Source organism: Mchenga conophoros, linkage group LG7 (genome assembly GCF_057382185.1).
Source record: "Mchenga conophoros isolate Kocher_MC1m ecotype Shallow Benthic linkage group LG7, M_conophoros_male_GT1.1, whole genome shotgun sequence".
Lineage (NCBI taxonomy): Eukaryota > Metazoa > Chordata > Actinopteri > Cichliformes > Cichlidae > Mchenga > Mchenga conophoros.
In genome coordinates this window covers 26956569-26981208 of record NC_140532.1, presented here as the reverse complement: position 1 = coordinate 26981208, position 24640 = coordinate 26956569, and the positions used below count along the sequence as shown (strand labels likewise).

At 40.0% G+C, this 24640-nt stretch overlaps 1 protein-coding gene across 1 annotated transcript in view; it reads right to left on the bottom strand.

Moving 5' to 3' along the window:
* Window positions 1-24640, bottom strand: part of lrp5 (low density lipoprotein receptor-related protein 5) — a 52849-nt gene that overhangs the window by 5770 nt on the left and 22439 nt on the right. The window contains exons 8-23 of the mRNA XM_085283181.1: window positions 18482-18570; window positions 18178-18396; window positions 17726-17814; window positions 17203-17374; window positions 8839-9055; window positions 8581-8734; window positions 7178-7313; window positions 6772-7016; window positions 5871-6055; window positions 4805-4953; window positions 4041-4218; window positions 3437-3633; window positions 3014-3219; window positions 1313-1503; window positions 269-478; window positions 55-180 (exon numbers count right to left, since the gene is read on the bottom strand). Coding sequence (XP_085139307.1) covers window positions 55-180; window positions 269-478; window positions 1313-1503; window positions 3014-3219; window positions 3437-3633; window positions 4041-4218; window positions 4805-4953; window positions 5871-6055; window positions 6772-7016; window positions 7178-7313; window positions 8581-8734; window positions 8839-9055; window positions 17203-17374; window positions 17726-17814; window positions 18178-18396; window positions 18482-18570 — 2763 coding nt within the window. The remainder of the gene's footprint in view (window positions 1-54; window positions 181-268; window positions 479-1312; window positions 1504-3013; window positions 3220-3436; window positions 3634-4040; window positions 4219-4804; window positions 4954-5870; window positions 6056-6771; window positions 7017-7177; window positions 7314-8580; window positions 8735-8838; window positions 9056-17202; window positions 17375-17725; window positions 17815-18177; window positions 18397-18481; window positions 18571-24640) is intronic.

Here is a 24640-nt window from a genome sequence, read left to right as displayed (position 1 = left end):
AATTCTCCACCCAGAAATGAAAAGGCACCTGAGTGCTGTTACTGTGTTGCTCACCTCCACAGTGCAGCAGGTCCTGCAGCAACACCAGGTGCATGGGACAGGAGCAGCGAGGTGTTCCATCACCCTTAGCAATGCAGATGTGAGAACAGCCCCCATTGTCACGAGAACATGGGTGGGACGCTGTAGAAAGAAAAACAGCCATTGATACAAAGGCCAAACCATAAAGCCACACTAATATAGCTAATAGTTCTGTGGGAAAGATCTGTACCAAACTCCTGTGGGTCGATCTCTTCCACAGCGTGGATGGAGGTAAGGTATGATATCCGTCCCTGTATGCGTGTGCGCCCATCTCCAGTAAGTTTGTCCACCCTTTCAATCATCTGCTGCTGACGGTCAATCCAGTACAGATGGTCACCCAGCACTGTCAGCCCCATAGGCTGGAGAATGTTTGAGTCCTGTAGGACAATGCGATTTGCTCCTGGGATAGATGCAATGATATAATAAGAACAAGAAAATAGTTTTTCCTGGTGATGATAATTGAGAGTTTGTAAAATCCAACAACCCTACGTTGTTTTTTCCTCACTTCTCTAAATAAAAATATTGATTAACGACAACTCATTGCCACCAAACTAAATGTGTCAGTGTCTCTGGTGGACAACCTCAGGGATGGGAACAGTAAGCTTGGAGTAATAACCACTTATGTGATATATTTGAGCAATGTAAATGAAGCCTATGCATAAGTTCAATAAGGAACATCTGTAATCATTCATCTGCCTGCTTTCCTGGGTGTTCATCTGCTTTTCTGTTGTAAACACAACTACTGCATTCCCACGCCGTCAATCACAATACTGACAACATTACTCTACTCGCCCGCCTTGTGTGAGGCAATGGCGCATGGTTTAAATCTGTGCTCTCCCTCATTCTCCCTTTCTGACTTTTCGTGCATCCCCATCTGCACCTCAGACACCTCAGCCAGCGCACTATCCAAGCCTCAGTCTTCATCTTCACCACCACCAGCGTCTACACTCCAAGGGGCCCTGTCCTAAATCTGATCATCACTGGGATTTTGTTTTGCCATGATGGGTCATCTGGGTCTAATTGCCAAATACATGAATTTCTCTATCTCAATAAATCTTGTTCACTACTTCCAAATGATCTCTCCTTGTTTCATATTTGTTCATATTTCTATTTTATTTTCAATATTTACTGTGAGGCAATATTTGAGTCATATTCTGGCACTGTTCTTTGTTTTATCCAAATGTGTATGAAAACATTTCTTTCATATAAATTACTTCTTTTTATGGTGACTCACCTGTCAGGTCACTGCTCTCAATGCGTTTAAGGTCAGCATCAACCCAGAATAGTTTTCCCAGCTTATTGTCGAGTGCCAGAGCTACTGGTCTGATGAGACCAGTGGTGAACAAAGACTCCCTCTCTGTCCCATCCAAACTGGCACCTTCAATCTTAGCTGAGCGCTCCTGCACTGTGGTGAAATACATGTACCTGTAGAAGTGGACATGTGTCAGCAGGGTACAACTCAAGTTTATTAATAAAGCACCTTTGACGGACCTGAAGTCTCAAAGCACTATATAGCAAAATAAAAAAAAAATAGGGATAATCACAATAAATTGTAATAAAAATAGTTAATACTGATATAAAAACAAGGTTAAACAGAATAAAATAGAATAAAAGAAAACTGATCATTTAAAACAGTTAAAATGAATTTAAGCAGTGTACAGAGGAAGCTAAATAAACTTGGAGTTGGAAACTCGTCCAACTTCCAAAGTGCTAAAGACTGAAAGGCTCTATTCCCTCACTCTTCATTGTCATACGAGGAAAAGCCAATTGATTCTGAGCTTGCAACTGAAGACTGCGAGCAGCATTGTGTTGGAAGGAAATGTAAGAGTGGACTTAGTAAAAAGTGGCAGAATTCTGCCCATGGCATTTTGTATAGCCAGGAGGTGAGAAAGAGGTGATTTATCTAAGCTGGTAAACAGAACCGCGGAGTTACAAATGCAAGAGCAATTTTCTCCTGTTCAACCAAAAAACTACAGCTCTCAATTTAGAAAATCTCCTTAATTGGAAAAGGAGTATGCAACAAATGTCACATGCAAGTCAAAGCCCAAAGAGGAACCAAATATTATATTACATTATATAACCAAAATTATGACTGGTGGACTTTCCTTGGCTGATTTGTGAATGTAGTTCGGGAAGAACAATAATCATGGTCTCCTGGTCTTTTAAAAACGAGACTGAAAATGCCCCAAATCAGCAATTTGCATGATAAAACTCTGAATTGACTTTACAGAACTTTTTCTTAAAATTTGCTTATAAACAGCATGTTTGAAATAGCCTGCCAACAGAAATGGCATGAAAATGAGCATTTTTGAGTCACCATTTTCCTCTGTAACTGATGATTAAATGCAGAGAGGTGTACTGTCTATAATGGAAATGGTCCTAGCGTGGAAGCCTGTAGGACTCCATAATTAACGTGTGTGTTAAGAGGACTCTCATCTCTCAGGACTTTCATTCATTGTATTATGAAGCACTTTGTGATTTTCATCTGTGAAAAGCGCTACATAAATACATTTTACTTACTTACTTACTTACTCCATTTACATGGTGGAGTCTATTACATAGATATGATTAAAACCACTGAAGGACCGTTGACACCCACAGCATGCTCTACTCGCTGTAATAAATTATTATGGTCAACAGCACTGAACGCTGCCCTGAGGTTTATAGCAGGACAAGCACAGGTGTACTGTGATGAGCTCTGAAACCTGACGGAAGCTCTTCAAATAAACTCTTTCTCTACAGATGATTAGTTAGCTCCTTTACAACCACTCTTTCAATCATTTATGAGATAAAAACAATATTGGAGATTAGCTTATAATTAGTTAAGATAACTGTCAAGTGATGGCTTTTAAGTAATGGTTTAACCTCTGCCAGCTAGAACCATCAATCTTTCCAACTGAGCTTAGTAGAGTCACTGTCACAAAAATGAGCTTACCCTTTCTCAGCATTGACCACAATGGCCCTTGGCTTGTCTGTGTCATCCTTGATGACCACGCCCACAGTGTGACCATCCATCCTCTTGACGTTGATGGTGTTGGTTGTCTCACAGGTCCAGTAGATGTTCCGACTATAGGCATCCAGGCTCAGGTCATGAAGCTGGTTGTCCACTGGTTGAGCAGTGCTGCTCACTATCATTGACGACTGAAAACAAACACAGTAAGGTCATAAGGTCAACATTTGACCTGTTCTGACATTCACTTTGAGTCACATGAAGCATGAAAATAATATAATAAAAAGGTCTTAATCATGATTCTATTCTAATTTCTAAGTCAATGTTTATTTATCCTTTTTTCCACAAAAACAGCCAATGGTGTCAAATGCTGTGAGTATGTGTTTTAAGAGGGTGATGTGGATGTACCATGGCCCCATCATCTCTGGCTCTGCGTATATTCTGTCGCCCATCGAGCCAGTAAACCAGTCGTTCCACCGGGTCATAGCTGACAGCTCGAACATTTCTCATTACATGGATAGGAAGGATGATGTCGGGACTCTGCTCTCCTAAAACCATTCTGCTGATACTAGCCTTTTGACTGAAGAGCAGGAAACTTGAAGGAGCTGCAGACAGAGAAACAACAGAGAGGGGTGTGGGATTAACAGGGTGAACAAATGTAGAGAAAGGGTGTGCCTGGTGAAAAGACTCCATGTTCTCTCTGGCAAAAGAAAGCCAAAGTTTTCTCACACTCACACACACACACACACACTAGAGGAGCTACACTCATGGGAAACAACTAAAGTATGTTGGCTTTCACAGTCTTTCTGTTGGCTGTTGAGAAAGAAGCGGCCGAGGTTTATCGTTTTACTTTCAGTCATTTCTGTTCCATTTGTCCTAACTGTAGACGCATAGTCGTATAACACCAGCAACTATTTTAATGATCATATTTTTCATTGACACTCTGTTCAAGCCACTAGCCTGCACTCTCTCTTACTTGTGTATATGTGTGATTCCCATCAGCTGTACTTACAGCTACAGTTTCGTCCATCTGGGTTCAAGGTGTAGTGGGAGGCACACCGGCACTGGGCACCAGCAGGAGTGGCCAGGCAGAGGTGGGCACAGTTGCCGTTGTTGTGTGTGCACTCATTAGTGCCATCCTGGCGAGAAGAGTGGAAGACCAGGATGTCTAGCATCAGCTCAAGCTGGCCCTGAGGAAACAGTGTGTTAAAGCTCAGCAGTTTCAGATGGAATATGAAAGGACCAACAACAAGTTAGCAGTGCCAAAAAACAAATACACTAGTTAAATGCACAACAGTAAAAATGAGATTACATTTCCTTATTAGGAATACAAAAACATGTTATGGTCTTAAAATGAGCCGTGTCCAAGTATATGCAGGTCATTTGGAAAAAAAAACAAAACAACTGAGCACAAATTAGCAATCCAGTTGTTAAACATATGATTGAAACTTGGTATAATGTGGGAAAATATTTAAAAGAAATAGAAAGTATCTAGTGAGAAGATTTTAAAGTACAACCATGGAATAGAACAGAATAGAATATAATAGAACAGCTCTAAACATGAGGTTATTTGAGAAGGCTTGTGGATGTGGAAAGTGGACTGGCTTAGTTTGATGTAAACTGTGGCTTTGAATAAATGGGTCAGAGTGTTGTTTAGTTTCTTTTCATTCCAGTTGTTTGGTTCTTGTCTGTTTGTGTTGTCTTGGTTATATAATAAATTGTTATATTAATGTAAAAAATGAACACATTGTTTAGATAATTAAAGTGGTTTCATACCTGCAGCACCACAGTACGGTTGTATCCGCTGCGTTTGTCTGCACGTTCAATGCTACGCAGGTTAAAATCAGTCCAATAGATAAAATCGCGGTACTGTGTGAGACCAAAGGGATGAGGGAGGTCATCTACTATGATCTCTCTCTGAAGGCCTGCAGAAGATATTGAATTGGGACAACACAGGAAAACTCATAAAAGCCCTAAAATCAATACTTTTTTCTTTTTGCTGTAAGAATTTCTTGTGTAAATTTACCAAGCAGCCTTATGGATTAGACAGGAAAAAACTAACAGACTATAAGACAAATTCTTTAGTTTGCAATGTGCCTAAGGGAATTACATACATATAATTGTATGTATGTATCTGTATATTGGTATTACACTCTCCACTGGCCCTGAAGATGAAGTGAAACTTTCTGTGCATATACAAAAGCATTTTACTCTGTGCAATATCCCACAAAGTCTGTAGCAGCCACTGGAATTCAGTGGCTGCCAACCAAAAAAAATTGTCTAGAAAAAGCTAGTGATTAATCTTTTGCTTTTAAAATTACTAACACATAAACAATTGTAAAGTTGTGTCCAGCAGGCTCTAAAAATACAATTCTGAATATGAGGAGGAAAACAAATTGATGAGTTGACCCATTCAACAAGTATTGGAAAATATGGTCATTTTCTTAATTCCTGGTCACTCCACAGTTCTGCCACTTTCGCCTTCTGTCTTTGCAAGTTTTCTAGTGAAGCACTGCCAAGTGTTTAGGACGAAACCCACACAGGCACAGTGCAAACATGCAAACTACACATAAAAAGGCCTTAGGTAACACTGATATTTAAACAAGGCATTTTCTTGGCAACTGTGCTACTTTGCTAGTTTCCCCCTGGTCTGCCCCACCCTCAACAGTTTCTTTTGTTGTACTCGTGTTCCTACTAGATCGTCTATCTAACTTTATGGACTGGTTTTTGGACTTTGCTTGCCTCATTGCTGCTACAGTGTATTTTTGCTGACTATTGAAAGTTTAAGTCCTCTTTCCCGTGAATCATTACCATGGTAAGTTCTTGGTGTGTGTTTTCAAACCTTGCATGTTGGTGCTTTCAATCATGCATGTGTCTAGGTCAGTCCAGTAGAGACGATGGTCTACATAGTCAATGGTCAGTCCATTGGCACGGCCCACTTTATCCACCAAGGTTGTGATGGTGCTGCCATCCATGTAGGCTCTGGCTATGCGTGGCCGACCTCCCCACTCTGTCCAGTACATGTAGCTGCAGACAGAAAGAACTCTTATGCCTTGTGATACACATGACCAAGGTAATCACATCTGAACGTAAAAGGATGTAAAAGCTTTTGGTGGTTTTATTAAAATCTGTTTCTTTTTGTTTTTTGGGTACATTATTTATCTAACTGGCTAATCTAATCCAAACAGGGAACACGCTTCCACTTTAAGAAGACAACTTTGTTTTTCCTGTTATCAATATTTGATCATGGAATGACATCAGCTGGCTCCAGGCAAGTGTGTTGAAAGGTCTGGCCCATGACAGCATGAAGCCATCACCAAGTGTGTAGCAACTTGGCATGCTGACACACGTACTTAACAATCAAACAGAAAGACTCACACAGGCACATCAGTATGTTTTGGGGTGATCTGCATACAATGTAATAATGCAAGGTTTGTTAATAAACAGGTTTAACAGCACCATCCCTCACAAACTGAAGGTAACTGAGGAGAAGGCAGTGGGATGCAAATGTTGTTTTATTTGACTGTCCATTTGTTTGATGACATACATTCGTCTCACACACATATTCATTAATAAAATGTAGAAAATCAAATGACAGACTTTTCTGCAGATTGTATAGATAGATAGATAGGCCACAGGCACCTGGTAACGCCCCTGTACTATGAAATAGTGGAGGAATTTTTATATCCACAGCAGTGAACTGGGCCAATATATCAGGTATTTTTAAAACTGTATGGTCTTACCCATTGGCTGGGTCCAGTGCTAGTGATCGTGGGTTGTCCAATGATCGAGGATTGTCAAGATCCTTACAGACCAGAACCTGTCGATACTGGCCATCCAACCGAGCCACTTCAATGCGGTTAGTGCCTGTATCTGCCCAGTAAATGTTGTGACCCATCCAGTCAACTGCCATGCCTTCTGGGTAGTCCAGCCCAAACTCTATAATGTGTTCTACAGAGCTGCCATTCATGTAGGCTCTGCTGATTGTCTGGCAGGAAAACGAGCGGAGAGCAAAGTAAGAGATAGACAACAGGAAAGAAAAAGAGCAAATTCTCCTTTAACTGATAGAAGTGAAGAATTCCCAGTTTCTCTTAATCTGATGCAAAAAAAAAACCTAACACATCAGGACATTTCTGTTGCAAAACATACCTTTGCCTGTATGTCTGTCCAATATATTCTTCTTTCATAGACGTAAACATCAAGAGCAGAGGCCTCTTTAACTCCTGTCACAGGAATGACCACATCATTGCTGTTGGTACCTAAAGAAATACTCCTGATGTTGTCCCTGAGGAGAAAACAACACAAAAGAATCCCTAAAATTCCCGTGCAAGTTACATTCTCACCTTCAAGGCTGATGGTGAAACAAGCCCGAGGTCAAAGTCTTCCAAGGTCAAGTCAAGTCCAAGGTGACAAAAGTTAAAAATCAAACAACGAAAGAATGAAACAAAATAAAACTTCAAACTTATGTCCTACTGTTGTTCAAGGTGCACTACAACAGTATGAAACTCCTATTTCTCAGGTTTGTGACATTTGTGACATTTACAAAAACACGAGATAATAAAATGCGAGAGTATAAATGTGGGGTGCATTTAGACAATTATAGAACCTGGTAAGGACCAGATGATTTTTTTATTGTGCCCTGATACATAAAAAATTAGTACTCAGTATTGTGTTCACCGTCTCTAATTCAGGCCACCAAACAGTCCACTACCATTTGATACAGTGAAACGTCCTCCCCACTGATGCATGCATGTTGTGATAGCTGCTCTAGCCTCACTGTGTTAGAGCCATTTGTTAATACTAAAACTATAAAAAGTAAGAGGTTACAGTTGGACAGTGCTTAACAGTGTAGGAAAAGATGAAAGAAATTTGACGGCTGCAATACAGCAAATCTTCAGAACCCCCCCAGCAAAAAAACCTTATGACACTTCAGGGGAAAAAAGAAAAAAATCAGCTGAATTTGTTTGAAACCAAATACTGTAGCATGAGGTCTGCACAGACTGCCAAGAAGTAGCCACTTTAGTCCTCCTTCAGATGGCGCATTCAGGCACACTACTGAGTGTGGTTCACCCTCATTTTGAAAGCACTCGCATTCCAAGACACAGTGAAGTTAGACGTATAAAAACAGAATAAAACAGATCTGAAGCATTAAAATAAACTGCATCCATTGTGTAGACAGCTGGATTGATTTAAACTGACGTGTATCTCTTCCTTCAAATACAGAAAAGAATGAAAAATGCAGCTGTTATAAGCTTGTATAATCAGAATTACTGACACAGATTGACACACAGCAAAGTCAAAGCACCTACTAGACTAAATCATGTCTGAGATAGCAGACACTTTCTCAGGACTGAAGCCTAAACCCAAACTGAAGTACTACAGTCAGGTAAGGAGAATGCTAATCCCCTATGCCATTCATGTTTGTGAGCTTTTCCTGTTTTTTTTGTCATTTGTTTTTGACATAATAATAACAGAATGACTGTAATATGCACCAGTTACAGATAACAAGAGCAGCAGGGCATTTCATGCTATTGATTGAAAGGCAGACAGACCTATTAGTGAAGAGCAGGAAGGCTTCGGGCACCACACAGGTCTGGAGGTCTGAGAGGAGCTCCATCCCCATTGGACAGGCACAGCTGACAGCCTGCTGACGCCAGAAACACAGATGGCTACATCCACCATTATCACCAGCACATCCATTTGTACCTAAAAGAAAAAAACGTTTTTTTATATGCCATTTGATTTTTTTTTTTCTAAGTTCCGCTTTGTTGCTGCATGTACAGAACTCAGAGGAAAATAAGCTTACTCACCAAAGGTCTCTGTCACTTTAGTTGCCTTCAGCCCCATTAAATCTGGCAGCTGATCGATAATGATCTCTCGTACAGCTGTGGTTTTGTGGACCCTCTCAATGCTCCGTCTCTGCCAGTCAGTCCAGTAGATATAATCCCCCAATAGAGTAAAACCAAAGATATGAGGCAGCTTGTCCTCTAGTAGAGTCTGTCTGTTACTACCATCCACACTGATCACCTGAAACAGAAATGATGATCAGAAAAAAGCGCAGATTAAAAGCTCAGCTTCTTTAATCCATCCTTACAGTTGTCATCATCCTAACCTATAGTTATTTTTTATAGATTAAAGGTGAAAATATAGTCTATGTCCATGTTTTAACTAAATGTAAAACACACAAATGATATAGATTAAAGAATTTGGTCCATATAAAACCATCAACCATTCACCAAAGTGTTGCCAAGCAGAATAATTAGTTAAAGAGGTTTGAAGAGTGGGATTTGAGTTTGACGCATGTTGTAGCAGCCAAAGAAAACACTGCTGGCAATGTGAAACCCTTCCTGCTCCTAACAATATGGTGACACGTCACGTGTGTGTGTGTGTGTGTGTGTGTGTGTGTGTGTGTTTCTATAAGCAGAAATTGAGAGCTACAATTGACAAGGCTGCAATTAGAACTTGTGTCCAACCCTCCTCCTCACCGCCTGTGCTATTACTGGACTGGCCTCAACTGAAATAGACACGGGGTTTTATTTTAGACACACTACAGTCATTTGCAGTCTACATGAAGGTTTGCGAGCGTGTGTGTGCATGTGTGTCTGGTCACATGTTAACTACAAGGTCTCTAATGTGCCATGGTAGACATTTCGCAAACTATGAGCATGGTGGACAGATATATTAAAAATGAGTGCTGGGAAGCGGTTTAGCATAGTAGAGTAAAGCCTGGAGCTGGGGAGGGATCTACCGTTTTCAATATAACTGAAGAGATTATAATAGGCTATTGTTAATGCCAAGTTGTAGCACAAAGAAAATGATCTATGTTGAGACTGAAGGCCAGCTTATGAAAGGTAACTGCTGTTCTGGTATGTACTTTCTTACTACAGCCTAGGCCACACAGTATTAAGTACTGGGGAGTACATGACCGTGTTCACACTTCCATTTACACTAAGCATTTGTTTTCACAACAAAATCCAGTATAACAGAGGAACATACTGCACTTTCTAATTAATTACAAGCAAGCAAAAAGTTTACAGTTCACTGGTTTCTAAATGGGGTCCAGGTATGCTGTGGGATTTTGGAACAACCGTACATTATTGCAACATACAGCTGCACAAAACTTTGGGAATGATTTATTAATTCACATTTCCCCTAACTAACCACCAGTGCAGATCACCAACCACCAGTCTAATGCCTTTAACTGGACCAGTGATGCTTACAAGCACGCAGGCTAGATTAGAGTAAGTCCATGGCCTAAAGGCTGGTTGGCGACGCCCAAACAATCTATGGTTGCCAGGAAAAAGAGTGTATTCCCTGAAAGGTTGGTTGATCGCTTTCCCAAGTAGTAAACTTCAGTTTAATTCGGTTTTTTATACAGCGTCAAATAACAACAAAGTCGCCTTGAGGCACTTTCTATTCCAACAGACCAAAATTTTACTGTGAAGGTTAACGTTCTCTGTTTACAGTTTGGATAGCACTTGCACAGTTTCTGCACATATTGGCTAAAGTAACATCAGACACCTAACAAGAAAACACTTTAAACTAGGGCTGCCACAAACGATTATTTTGATAGTCGATTAGTCACCCATTATTTTTGCGATTAGTCGACTAATCAGATCATCATCCATTGGACGTACAGCTTATTGCACCAGCAGCATCTGCTCTTATATAACTATCATTAGCTTACAGCTTTAAGTGTTTAAGGTCTGTGCTAACTAAAAATAAAGACAAGATGATAGTTTATTAATTTTTAATGAAATTTGCAGATTGTTTCGGTGAAGTTTAATAAACTCCTTGCTATCTAAAATATAACAGGACACCGGAGTATATTCTCCAGCATCTCACACTTCTGATAATCAGCTGTCTGCTTGAAGTTTATTTAGCTGTGTAAAAACTATAACTTTAATCTCAGCCAAACCGATTTACTCAGGAACAAATAAAATACTAAAGAAAGCCAAACAATAACATTTTTAAGTTCTCTAAGTGACTCATATATCATGTTTAACCTGAGTAGCGAAAGACGGCGGTGGGTTTGAAAACGATTTGCCGGGAGTCCGGTGTTCTCACGGCTCTAGTTAGCCTTGCCCCCGCCTAGCTAACGAGCTAGTGGGTAACAGACGTCTCCGAAAACGTCGGAGCGCTTTTGAAAATATGCGGTGTCTTGATAAACTGAGCAGATATTTGAGGTTTACACAGCTACATTCTCGCCTGAAAATATGTTAAACGTTTATTTTGTGACCCAGAAAGAATAATAAGAGTAAAGTTAAAACTAACTAGCTGCCGCCATTGTTGACAGCTGCGCTATGAATTCTGGGACACAGCTTCTTCTTCTTCGGGGTTTAACGGCAGCTGGCATCCTTGTACATGCAGTGCTGCCATCTTCTGTTTCAGTCCGTTATTACACTCTTAAATCCTACTACTCATTCCTGCGTCCTTTGTGATCTTACAAAGCTTCAAACGATGCGTCGACTATTAAATTAGTCGCCGACGATTTTAATAGTCGACATAATCGTGACTAGTCGACTAATCGTGGCAGCCCTACTTTAAACAGAAACTTTTTTTGTTTAAAAGTGTGTTGCATCTCAACTGGAGGCAGCAAGACTGTGTTGATTTGTGCGAACATGCATAATAAGGCAGTGGAAGCAAAGTATTTACTACAGGACCACTGACATTCTTGCAAAATAATTGCTAGGTTGTGCTTGATCAAGACGAAGCAGAGAGGCTGTCAAAAACGTATGCGTTGTCAGATCACACATGAACACATCTGGGGGCTGATATATGTGCAGGTGTACCCTTTGGTGTACCTTCAGCTCAAGTTTAAAAATCTCTGGCTGAGATGACACTAACATGATCATTTTACTGTTCATCATTGGATTAGCCATCAATAATTCTTATTTCACATCAATAATTCAACATTTGTCAGACTCCAAACTGAAAATAAGGAGTACAGACTATATGATACATTGACTGAAAAACTTGCTACAAATTTGAATTAAATTTAGTCGTCAGTATTACCTTTCAGCTCCTGCTTTTATATATATTTCGAACACAAGAAAAAAGCAGAATTAGAATGAGTGTTTTGCTGTGACGGGCATCTGTTTAATGAATACTCATTTAAATATCCATTCACAGGCCGAGGGGGTGAGCAAACAGAAATAAATAGAACATTCACTTTAATGGGCCTCTGATCCAAGGCAGGCTCCTAACCCCTCCACAAAAAAACCTATTCATTTATCACTGTGAAACAATTAGACATGGACATCCCAGTGAAAAGATGGCAGAGAGACTCCCTTTATCTCCTCTCTCGTCCTCTCTTACTCACTCTTTCTTTCCACTGACTTTTTCAGGAAGAATTATGCACTGGGAATGTGATTTTTTTTCTCATCTTTTTCATTTTGGGTGTGAGAATGTCGCTTTTCTTGATGGACGTCCGGGGGGGATGGGAAGAGGGGGCAAAAGAAAGCTAGCGGAAAAGTAACAAGGTCTCATCAAGCACACAGTGAGACATCAGAGCATCGGATGGTTCACAGACGCTCACACGTGGATTTTCTCTGATAAACATAAAGACAGACCCAGGATGAATAGAATCTACACAAAAAACCAAAGAAGCCACAAAGCTTATACCAATCACAAACCACACCACAAAAGCTTTGACACAAGCAGTGTTTTCCATAGGCAAAAAAAACTACCAATGCATTCACTGTAAATGTCTGGTCCAACATTGATGCTGATGTGAAAAAAAAAACTGCCAGGAAAACAGAAGCACTAAAGGAAAAAGCAAGAGTGATTTTAACGACTTCCTTACATGTGTCATCAGCACTTCTGTGACTGGTTAGTTTCCCTGAGCGCACTTGATCGTAATTAATTAATTAATTAATTTGCACTTGCGTTCACATAAAATACTGATTGTCTAACGTTTTCTGATTGGTATGATCTGATTTTTTCCCCCAACATAGTAGAGATGAGCACATTTGACTTCACTCTAGTTTTAAGCCTTAATTTCTTTAGTCTGGTAAAATAATCTTTACTTATACGATCCGTATACTGTCTTATTCCAAAGCTTTTCATTCCAACTTTTGGCATATATCTAGCTATTAGAAGTTCCACTACACTGAACTACACACATAAGAAAACCAGATTATAAAGACTTTGACAGGAATACATAAGAATATTTATCAGTCAGATGTTCAATATAGGGCTGCCACGATTAGTTGACTAGTCACGATTATGTCGACTATTAAAATCGTCGACGCATCGTTTGAAGCTTTGTAAGATCACAAAGGACGCAGGAATGAGTAGTAGGATTTAAGAGTGTAATAACGGACTGAAACAGAAGATGGCAGCACTGCATGTCCAAGGATGCCAGCTGCCGTTAAACCCCGAAGAAGAAGAAGCTGTGTCCCAGAATTCATAGCGCAGCTGTCAACAATGGCGGCAGCTAGTTAGTTTTAATATTACTCTTATTATTCTTTCTGGGTCACAAAATAAACGTTTAACATATTTTCAGGCGAGAATGTAGCTGTGTAAACCTCAAATATCTGCTCAGTTTATCAAGACACCACATATTTTCAAAAGCGCTCCGACGTTTTCGGAGACGTCTGTTACCCACTAGCTCGTTAGCTAGGCGGGGGCAAGGCTAACTAGAGCCGTGAGAACACCGGACTCCCGGCAAATCGTTTTCAAACCCACCGCCGTCTTTCGCTACTCAGGTTAAACATATATATAAGTCACTTAGATAACTTAAATGTTATTGTTTGGCTTTTTTCAGTATTTTATTTGTTCCTGAGTAAATCGGTTTGGCTGAGATTAAAGTTATAGTTTTTGCACAGCTAAAACTGTCAAGCAGACAGCTGATTATCAGAAGTGTGAGATGCTGGAGAATATACTCCGGTGTCCTGTTATATTTTAGAAAGCAAGGAGTTTATTAAACTTCACCGAAACAATCTGCAAATTTCATTAAAAATTAATAAACTACCATCTTGTCTTTATTTTTAGTTAGCACAAACACTTCAAGCTGTAAGCTAATGATAGTTATATAAGAGCAGATGCTGCTGGTGCAATAAGCTGTACGTCCAATGGATGATGATCTGATTAGTCGACTAATCGCAAAAATAATGGGTGACTAGTCGACTATCAAAATAATCGTTTGTGGCAGCCCTAGTTCAATATGATGCCCTCACTGGAAAGCGTGATGTACCATGTCTCTATCTATTCTAACACTTTATGCACACATCTGGGGGGGAAACAACTACAACAACATGTTAGACCTGTTGCACACCAGCAGATGGGAGGCATACAGAAATTCCACAAAGGCTAAAAATTTGCTTTAATTTGTCACTCATCGGGAAATATATAGACTGCTGATAGATCTATCCTATCCATTTTGGCATTCCCCCTATAAAGTTTTCCTGTTGCTTAGTCTATAGCCAGTCCATTTGGCCAGCCCAGAGAGATTTGGCACATATACAGCAGGTTAAATAAGTACTGACCATGTCAACAATTTTCTAAGTAAATATATTTCTAAAGGTGCTATTGACATTACTTTTCACCAGATGTTGGTTACAACCCAATCCACACATGCAAAGAAACCAAACCATAGATGTCCATAAATTAAGTTGTTTGTAATAATGAAAAAATGACTCAGGGAAAAGTATTGAACACACGAAGAAACAAAGGTGCAAAAAAGCAGAGAAAGTCATGACACCAGCTGAAATCCATCAGTAATTAGAAATCCTGCCATTTGTGCAAATTAATATCAGCTGGTTCAGTCCCAACTAATGGCCTGTAAAAATGTGTCATGTGTGTCACACAAGAAATACAACCTTATTGTTGCAAAACATACAGATGGCACTTGACACACAAGAATTTCTGAAGGTTACAGTGAGCACTGCTGGGGCCAAAATCAGAAAGTGGAAAGATCATTTTACCACAAACCGATCACAACCAGGTTCTCCGACAGAGCAGTGAAAAAAATTACGAGAAGCTATCCAAGAGCCAAGGAGCACTTGTAGAGAGCTACAGAATGACCTGGAATCAGCAAGTACAATTGTTTCAGAGAAAACAATAAGTAATGCACTCAAGAGCCATGGCCTATATGCACGCTCACCATCCAAGAATCCAAAGCATGTTGCATCATGTTTAAAGTTTGCAGACAACATTTAGACAAGCCTGTGAAATACTGGGAGAAGTTTGGTCAGATGAGACCAAAACTGAACTCTTTGGATGCCATAAAACACACCGTGTTTGGAGGTCAAAGGTCAAAAGGCACTGCACGTCACCCCAAAACCACCACATCAACAGTGAAGTTTGGAGGTGGGAACATCATGGTGTGGGGCTGTTTAGGCTGTGCGGAGGCGTTCTAAAGCTGTCATCACCAACAAAGCCTTTTGTACGGTGTTTAAATAAATTTCATTAAGTGTGTTGAATAATTTTTCCCTGTGTCATTTCTCATCATTACACATAATTTATCATTTGATTTCTTTGCATGTATGGATTGGATGGATTGCGATCAACATCTGCTGAGAATTTCATGTCAGTAGCGCTTTTACAAATATATCGACTTAGAAAATTGGTGACGTGTTCAATCCTTATTTGACCGGCTGTAACACCCCTGACATTCTCTCATTCTATACAGCATGAAGCAGTGACACTAGACTTGTTACTCAAAAAAAAACAAAAAAAAACGCGCAGGGCCTTAAGCAGGGGAAATTCCACTATATACACCTCCCCATTTTCTGAGTCCCACATCATTCACTCACACACACAAAAAAAAACACAGGCACACATATCCACAAGTAGTAACCATATGGCTCAACAGAGTGGCTGAATGGCGCTACGCACAGTCAATCTGCATAATCACAACAAAGCAGCCGTTTTATGTATGTGTGCTGAGAAAGCAACACATCAGTCAACGCTTTCTCACATGAACACATGCTCGTTTCAAAAGGAGGGGGCCAGCGCGGTAACTTCAGAGGGGTTTTTTTCCACAAAGAAGGAGGTGAAGGGGGAGTCAGATTTCTTCAACAAAAAGAGTTGAAAACACTAAGACAGAGGAGGGGCATGGGTGGGGGTGGGGGCAAAGAAGAGAAGCAAAGAGAGGGAACCTGAGGGAGTGAGAGCATTCCTCCAGTGTTCTTAGAGAAGTTCTTCACTTAGCCGAGGCCTTTTGTCGTTCTCTCTTTTAGAAGCTAAAAGGCTATGTGCTGTTAGGCTTTCAGCTGTTTGGTAGGCTTGCTACAACCGCTAACAGTTATGTTTCCAACACTTCAGAGGAGCTTACATGCTATGATATTAATCTCCTGATAAGCAGAACTACTATTCAACCCTCTTGTGGTCATCACACTAAAATTTGCTGGTTGCATTATGGGGACTTGATTCTTGCTCCACAGTGTAGAAACACTTTTTATCTTTTCACAACAGGAGTACATATACACACACATGCCTGAGGTACAATCCATAATCAGTTAAAACAGTTAAAGTGTAAAAGAATGGTGAAACCTTTAACCTTCTAGGACCTGGCGTCCACATATGTGGACATCACATTTTGGATTATTTAGACTAAAATACTAAATTTTGCTCTACATGGGCCTGATATCACTTACGAGGACATTATACTGCTCCTGTTCTATCAAACGTTTAAACAAATATCCTCATATGCGGCTCTTATTTTTCTTAAAAACAAAAATAAGGTTAAAAAAAAATCTGGTAATTCTTTGTTTTTACATTCATCGGGCCCCAATATATCCAAATATCAAAGAGAAATTAAAAATGCATGTCGTGAAAGAGTTCGGGTCTTAGGAGGTTAAAGCACTTTTCTGATCTGATCAGGACAGTCCAACCAGATACTTACTCTGGATGGCAATGCCTCCAGTGACACTATGAGGAATCTTGGAACTGGATATGTTCTTCAAAGTGCATATTAAAAAAATATGTAGGACTGCTTTGTTACACTGTTATATTTCTTGTTTCATTGTTGGGGTTTTCTCTGTATTGTTGGAGTCTTTACCTTACAAAATACAGCACCTTGAGGTGACTGTTGTCGTGATTTGGCACTATATAAAAAACTGAACTGAATTGAAATTAAACTGACAAGGAGTAGAACAAAAATTCTGTAAAGGCTAGAAATTTTACTTTCATTTGACACTCATCTGGAAAAAGACAACTGTTGAACGTACCTCTATCTTATCCGTTTTGGCATCTCCCCAGTAAAGTTTTCCTGCTGTATAGTCTATAGCCAGTCCATTGGGCCAGCCCAGAGAGCTATTGACCAAGACCAGCCGGGCTGTTCCATCCAGATTGGCTCGCTCAATCTTCGGATGCTCACCCCAGTCAGTCCAGTACATGTAACTGTAATAAACAAGAGACAAAAAAACATTTTAGTTCCACTGACAGGAGAATATTAGATTAGGCAGGTATTCTTTTTGAAGCTTGCAAAAGAAATTTCACATTCCTCACGGTAGACAATTATTTGTAAAATCTAATGTTATGATATAAAACATTTTTTTTCTTTCTTTCTTTGTTAGGCCATATGCTTTTTTCAACATCAAAATCAATATTTCCCAACTTGGAACACTTGGGACTGCATTTTGATTTGCATGTTATAAACTCTCATGAATTTGGATTAATATATGGATAAGACGACTTTTGTATGTCGGATGACAGCTGTGTTCAGGTGGGAGAGCCAACTGAAGTACTCACCCATTAACAGGGTCCAGAACAATGGCTCTGGGTTCTTCCAAGTTCTCAGAAATCAAAATTTTCCGAGAGGTTCCATTTAGCCTGGTAACCTGCAACACCACATAACATTCCAATGTAAAAATGTAACACGACAATGCAACATATTTTTTAGATTTATTCAAACGGTTTGTTTGCATATATGTTTAAAATTTCATAGTCTTTTCTTTTTGAGTAATAATCACCAGAAGCTGTCTTGTCAATTGCACAGGCATAAACTTCAAAAGTCTGATTGGTAATCGGTTCACACAGATCCAAAAGTATGCAGACAGGCATTACAAGTGACCCAGTTAGACTTTTGTGTTCAATTCTTTTTAATATAAACCATGCAGCCTAAGAGTAAACTGTACTTAGAGTTTTACATAGTGAATTTTGAAAAATCTAATAAAATCTCTAATGTAACAAATCAGATATACCTCAATCCGATCAGTGCCCGTGTCAGTCCAGTACAGGTTTCTGGCAACCCAATCTACAGCAATGCCATCTGGGTGGTTGATCTCCGTGGTAACCAACATCGTGGCATTACTCCCATCAATGCTGGATCGTCGAATGGCCCGAACCTCATCATCCGTCCAATAGACATAACCTTCAACTGGGTCATAATCTATAGCTATGGCATGGCGAATGTTATCAACCTGCATAATTAGAGGAACAGCAATGACCCTCAGGAACCCTAGCTCAGGTAATTCAGGAGCAGTCAATCTTCCTATGTCTTTTTACCTGCAGTACTATGTCTGTGAAATCTGGCAGGTCCAGTGAGATCCTCCTAAGGTCCGTCCGTCGAGCCAGCAACAGAACTTGCTCTGCTCCTAAACAAGACAGACAGTTATTAATAAGTAATTAGTAATTTATTATTACATTATAGAAATAATGCAATGTATTCTATATACTATAAGCACTCCATCTACTTCATATCCACGGCTAATAAAGAATCCTCAATTAACCTAACATGTATGTCTTTGGACTGTGTGAGGAAGCTGAACCTGAAATAAACGGCGTACCTGAAGTAAACCCATGCAACCATAGGGAGAAAATGCAAACGGCATAAAAAAGTCCCAGCCAGGGTTCAAACCCAAAACATTCTTGCATGTCGCCCATGCACAAGGACAAAGCAGCACAATGGCAAAAATCCCAGTTCAAGTCATTTGTGTAGCATGTTATGTACTGCCTTCTAACTTGGACACTACACACTGTTTCATTGAAAACTACCACAATAACCGCTGACATCAAATAAGATGACTCTTGAAGGAAATTGATACCAGAATTTTGCTTTTTATAAATGGATTCAAAGAACTTTTAGAATTCAACTCCTACCCCCCCAATCCAAAAAACATATGTTTAATATTGTTAATAATATTAGCTGTAGTTGTATCTTAAGACAATGAGATGGCATTAAGCTTGAGGCTTCTATCCTGCATATGTAGGACTAATCTGCTGTTTAGTCATAGTTATTATGCACAAATACCCGTCAGACATTTCTGTCCTATCTGGAAAATCTAACATTTGCCAAAGCCTCCGTTATTTAAACATTTATATCAAGAAGCCATCCAACAAACCAACAAAAGTTGGAGTATTTGGTATCTGGGTTGGAGCCAAAGCCCACAGCCCAATATAAATCTGTCTGTTGTCAAAAAAGATTTCAAGCCTGAGCCAAGCTTGCACTATTATCAGTTTTCTTGCCTCCTCCTTACTCCAACCAGTCTGGAAACAAAGGGCTCTGCTATCCTGGGGGATTCTCCACTGTGCTTGGCTGTTGATTGATTTAACAGGAGCCAAACTCACCTCATGGGAGACAATTAACTATTTTTCTTTGTGTCTTACACGTCTGATTCTGAGGTGCTCGGATTATAAAAAGTTAAAAGTGTTTCTTTCTATGTTCCTACTTGATTTATCTTTCAAATCAATTCACTCAAATCATAAGACAAAACAGTTACTGTACAGCACGTCTGTAAAATAAATTACAAAACCTACAGACAATAAAGATATGTAACTGAACGTTACAAAATACACACCACGCTGAATTTTACTCTATCTGGATAAATCTCTAAGAAGTAAAATCTCATTTTCGAGGCCTCCAAATGTCAGCCTAAATATAAGCTCATATAAAACACACTTCTCCAACGTGTCAGCAAAAGCTTTAATCTGTGTTCTTTCAGCTGCACAACCAGCCAAAATCTGGCATCTCTCAGCCTTGGCACCAATCAGATTTTACAATGAGAGTTATTCATCGTTACTTAAATGTCTGAGGCAAGGCGGGATAAATAAAGGAAGAGAATGAAGAGAAAGGAGGGACAGCATCTGTGATTCCACTCTTCTCTTCGCTTGACTTCATTTTGAGACACTTAAAGACCCCTAACAAACAGTCTTACACACACACACACACACACACACACACACACACACACACACACACACACACACACACACACTCTACAGGCAGCGCAATAACAAACGCCTTCAATTTAACCAGCCAAGCAAAACAAATTAGAAGCACACACAAAAACACAAAGACACACACACACACACACACCCACAGACACACAAACTGCAGCCTGACACAATAGGGCATTGTTGTTTTTATTGTCAACAGTGGCTAAGTGATTGGTTGGCATGCTTCATTCAAATTTAATACATTCCCATAACACAGCCTAACAGACACAGAAAACTCTAATACAGTGTTGTGCTATTGTAGAATAAAGCTCTATTGTTTTAGCCTCATGGGAATCAGCATGGTGGCCGGTCAGCTAACTGTTAAACTACAGGGTTCATTTTACTGGTCATTTTACTTGTTTTCTAGCTGATGCTCCCCACTCTGCATCACTTTTCACACACCAAACGCAGTGGTAAATGGGGTCGGCAAGAGTACACACTAATTATTCTAGGAAACTACAAATAGAACTGGGTTACTCTAGACCAGGGGTCACCAACCTTTTTGAAAGTGAGAGCTACTTCTTGGGTACCGATTAATGTGAAGGGCTACCAGTTTGACACACACTTCTCAAATGACAAATTTCCTCAGTTTAACTTAATTATGTGTTATCATTAATAATTAATGATATTCATCTATGTACGGACACTAATTATGTTAATTATTTTTCACCATAATTATAAAGAATGCAAGCAGTGTTGGGGAGTAACGGAATACATGTACCGCCGTTACGTATTTAGAATACAAAATATGAGTAACTGTATTCCGTTAAAGTTACCGTTTAAAAAGGTGGTATTCAGAATACAGTTACTTTGTTGAAATAAATGGATTACACTGCGGTACTTTCCTGTTTCATTTTGTCGCGGGTCAGGACTGTTTGGGTTTGTTTGACAGCTACATTCTTTCGTTCCAGGGGGCAGCTTTACGGTTGCCATGGTTACAGGGCGACGCTCTCTCTCTCTCTGCGACTGTGTGTTTCCTGGGTGAGAGAGCGCCTTTTCGTTGTTGTGCTAAGCTAACAGGCAGAATGCTACAAGCATAGCTCTAAAGAATGTAGCATCATGGGCAGTATAGTCCGTGTTGCAGGGAGAATGCACTGCCATACACGTTATGTGTCTGTGAGCGCGAGGAGGGAGAAAAAGGCGAGTGGAAAGGTACGAGTTGCCGTCGAGGAAAAACGGGAGCTGGAAGCATGTAAATATAATAATAACCACTGCAGCCAAGAAGAGTGCCTGACGAGCCCAGTTGTAAGTAAGCTATTAAGACTCGACTGTACACCGTGTTCGTGTTTTCCTCCGAAAACAATAAGTTCCGTTGGAGCAGTCTTTCAACGCCTCTCTCTGTCTCTCGCAAGAAAAGTTGACCCACACAACAAAGTAAAGCTATTTTTCGGCTATGAGCCGACAGGGACCCCGCCGTATTAGTCAGAGGTCCCTTTACTACAGTTCGGAGTCGCGGACCTTTAGTAACAGTAATAAATCACACAGCAATAGTACATTCACGTTGTTGTAAAAAGCACGATAATATATTAAGTAATCCAAAGTATTCAGAATACGTTACTCTCATTGAGTAACGTAACGGAATACGTTACAGAATACATTTTGGGGCATGTATTCTGTATTCTGTAACGGAATACATTTTAAAAGTAACCTTCCCAACACTGAATGCAAGTAGGAAACAAGGTAGGAAACATAAATATCAATATGCAACGCTTTATTTCTATATATCTCTGCAAGTATTTACATTTTGAAGTGATCACTTCTACAACATTTTCACTTACCACTAACAAATTTTAACAAATCATGCACTGTGACATACATTATTTTTGTATGTATGTAACATACAAAAAATCAACTTTCAAATTTTACAGAACTTTTCACCAAATTGGCAGCATTTTAAAGCAAATTGCCACTGAGAACATCTAATATGGCTTTCTTTGTCTGTTAGTGGGAAACCTGGCATTGCATGCTGTTCACCAGTGTGTTGTAATCTGGGGTATAACTTGACACTGCAACTCTGAGTGAGTCTTGCAGATGTGCATCGGAGAGGCGTGTTCTGTGTTTGTTCTTGATGAAGTTCATGTCAGAAAAGGCTGATTCACAAAGATAGGTTGAACCAAACAGGCTGGCAACCTTCATAGCTGCTGTGCAAACACCACTGTACTTTTCTGTGTCAACAAGGCACCAGAAGTTTGGTGCACCCTGATAGGCTTTGAGGAGGACGTCATTTTGCAATGTTACAATTTCGATTTCCACCTGTCCAGCATCCAAGCTGAACATTGAACTTAGTTGCTCAGCAATGCATGTTGTGTCCACATTCATGAAAGGATTGGAAACGAATGAGATGCATGGCTCAAGCTGATCAAGGTCACAAAACCTGTTCTCAAACTCTTGACCAAGTCAGTTTATGACTTGAGTGTACTTTTCTGCAACTTTGGCAAAAGTCTCAGATGCAGAAGCATTGTCTTTCAGCACCATCTGCACAGAAAGAAAGTGCAGCACCTTTTTTCTCTGTAAATGCACAGAGAAGATGCTCATCTGGGCTTTAAATCCATTTAAAGCACTTATCATGTCAGCAACAGTCTTACCTTTGCCTTGCAGCTCACAGTTCAAATGGTTCAGTTTCCCAGTAATGTCTGTTAAAAACGCAAGGTCAAGTGTCCACTCAGTGTCCTCCAGCAGAGATGTGTCTTCCCCTTTGGATTGCATGAACTCCTGGATTTCACCCAAAAGTGACAAAAAACGAAGCAAAATCCGTCCCCTGCTGAGCCATCGGATTTCCGTATGTAGTAGCAGGTCACCATATTCAGCTGACAGCTCCTCCAATAGCACCTTGAATGTTCTGTGCTGTTTAGCTCTGGAGCGGATGCTGTTTATGATCTTCACGACGGGAGTCATGACGTGCTCGAAGCCGATCACCTTTGCGCATAACGCCTGCTGGTGAATGATGCAGTGGTAATGCATGAAGTTTGGGAACTCTGTGTCACCTTTACAGTGAGCGATGAATCCCGTATGTCGGCCGATCATAGCAGGAGCCCCGTCGGTAGTCACTGATACCAGCTTTTCCAACGGTACCTTTTTCTTCGCGAAAAACTCCTTCACCGCGTTATAGATGTCAACTCCCTTCGTAGTTGTCTTTAGCGGCAGTAGTGTCAGAAGTTCTTCTTTTGTGGAGAAACCATCAAATACCATCCGGATAAAGACCATCAGCTGTGCTGTACTGCTGCTGTCCACGGACTCGTCACACTGGATGCTAAACCAACTGCACTTTGCCAGATCCTGATCCAACTGATTGGCCAAGTTCCCGGACATAGCCGACACTCTTCTAACAATTGTAGTTGCCCCCAGCTGGACATCAGAGAGAGTGGAGATTACATCGTTTCCATATTTCTCGTCTTTAAGCACAGTTTTTGCAATTATCATCATTGCTTCTTTGAAAACCTCCCCGTCTAAAAATGCCTTCTTTTTCTTAATCATGAAATGTGTAGCTCTAAATGAGGCTTCGGTTGCTTTTTGAGAGTTTTTCACCGGTCTCGTGAAAAAAGACTGCTGTTTGCTCAAACCTGCCTTTAATTCGCGGGCCTTTTCCGCTCGCAGTGTGCTGCCCTTTGGGTAGTTAGCATGGTAGCTTGTGTGCCGCTTTGCCGTTGCCACAGTTGCCCCGCAAATGAGACACACGCATGAATCTTTCACAGTGGTAAAAAAGAACTCTTCCTCCCATTCACTGTTAAAATTATATGTTTTCTTCCTTTTTTCCGCCATGTTTTCCTCATCTCCTCACCTTTGCCTTTGCTGGTCTTCACGGCAACTGTTTCCGTGGAGACCAGCTAGCACTAAATATTAGATCATGATCTAATATTTAATAATAAACTTTTTTTTTTATATATTATCTCTTTTTTTTTCTCTTTTTCTTCCTTCTTTTTTTCTTTTCTTTTCTTTTTCTTTTTTTTTAAATATATTATCTCTAACAAATTAACACCAATGCAATTGTGATAAAAAAAAAATAGCAAGAAAAAATAAAAATAGATGCAGCTTACTGGTAAGTTGTTATGGTGAGCTATTTTTAGAACAGGCCCGCGGGTGACTCATGTGGTCCTTGCGGGCGACCTGGTGCCCGCGGGCACCGTGTTGGTGACCCCTGCTCTAGACTGAATATGATTAGCACAGATATGAAGATGTAATTAATGATTATATAATTTATACTCACTATATATTAATTGCCCTTCATTTGTGGTAACATATTCAAAACAATCACGTATTTATTAAAGAAGTCGTTTGTTGTTGTCCACTCAGTAAAATTTCATGGTGTTGCTGATCATGGCATTAAGTTTTTATTTAAACGGTTTGCTAGCATTGCTACCATTCTCTGAGCTTTTTACTACATTTCGCAGACTTACAGACAGCTTGCTATGTCACAGATTCTGATTAACTTTATTTTTTATAACTTTTATC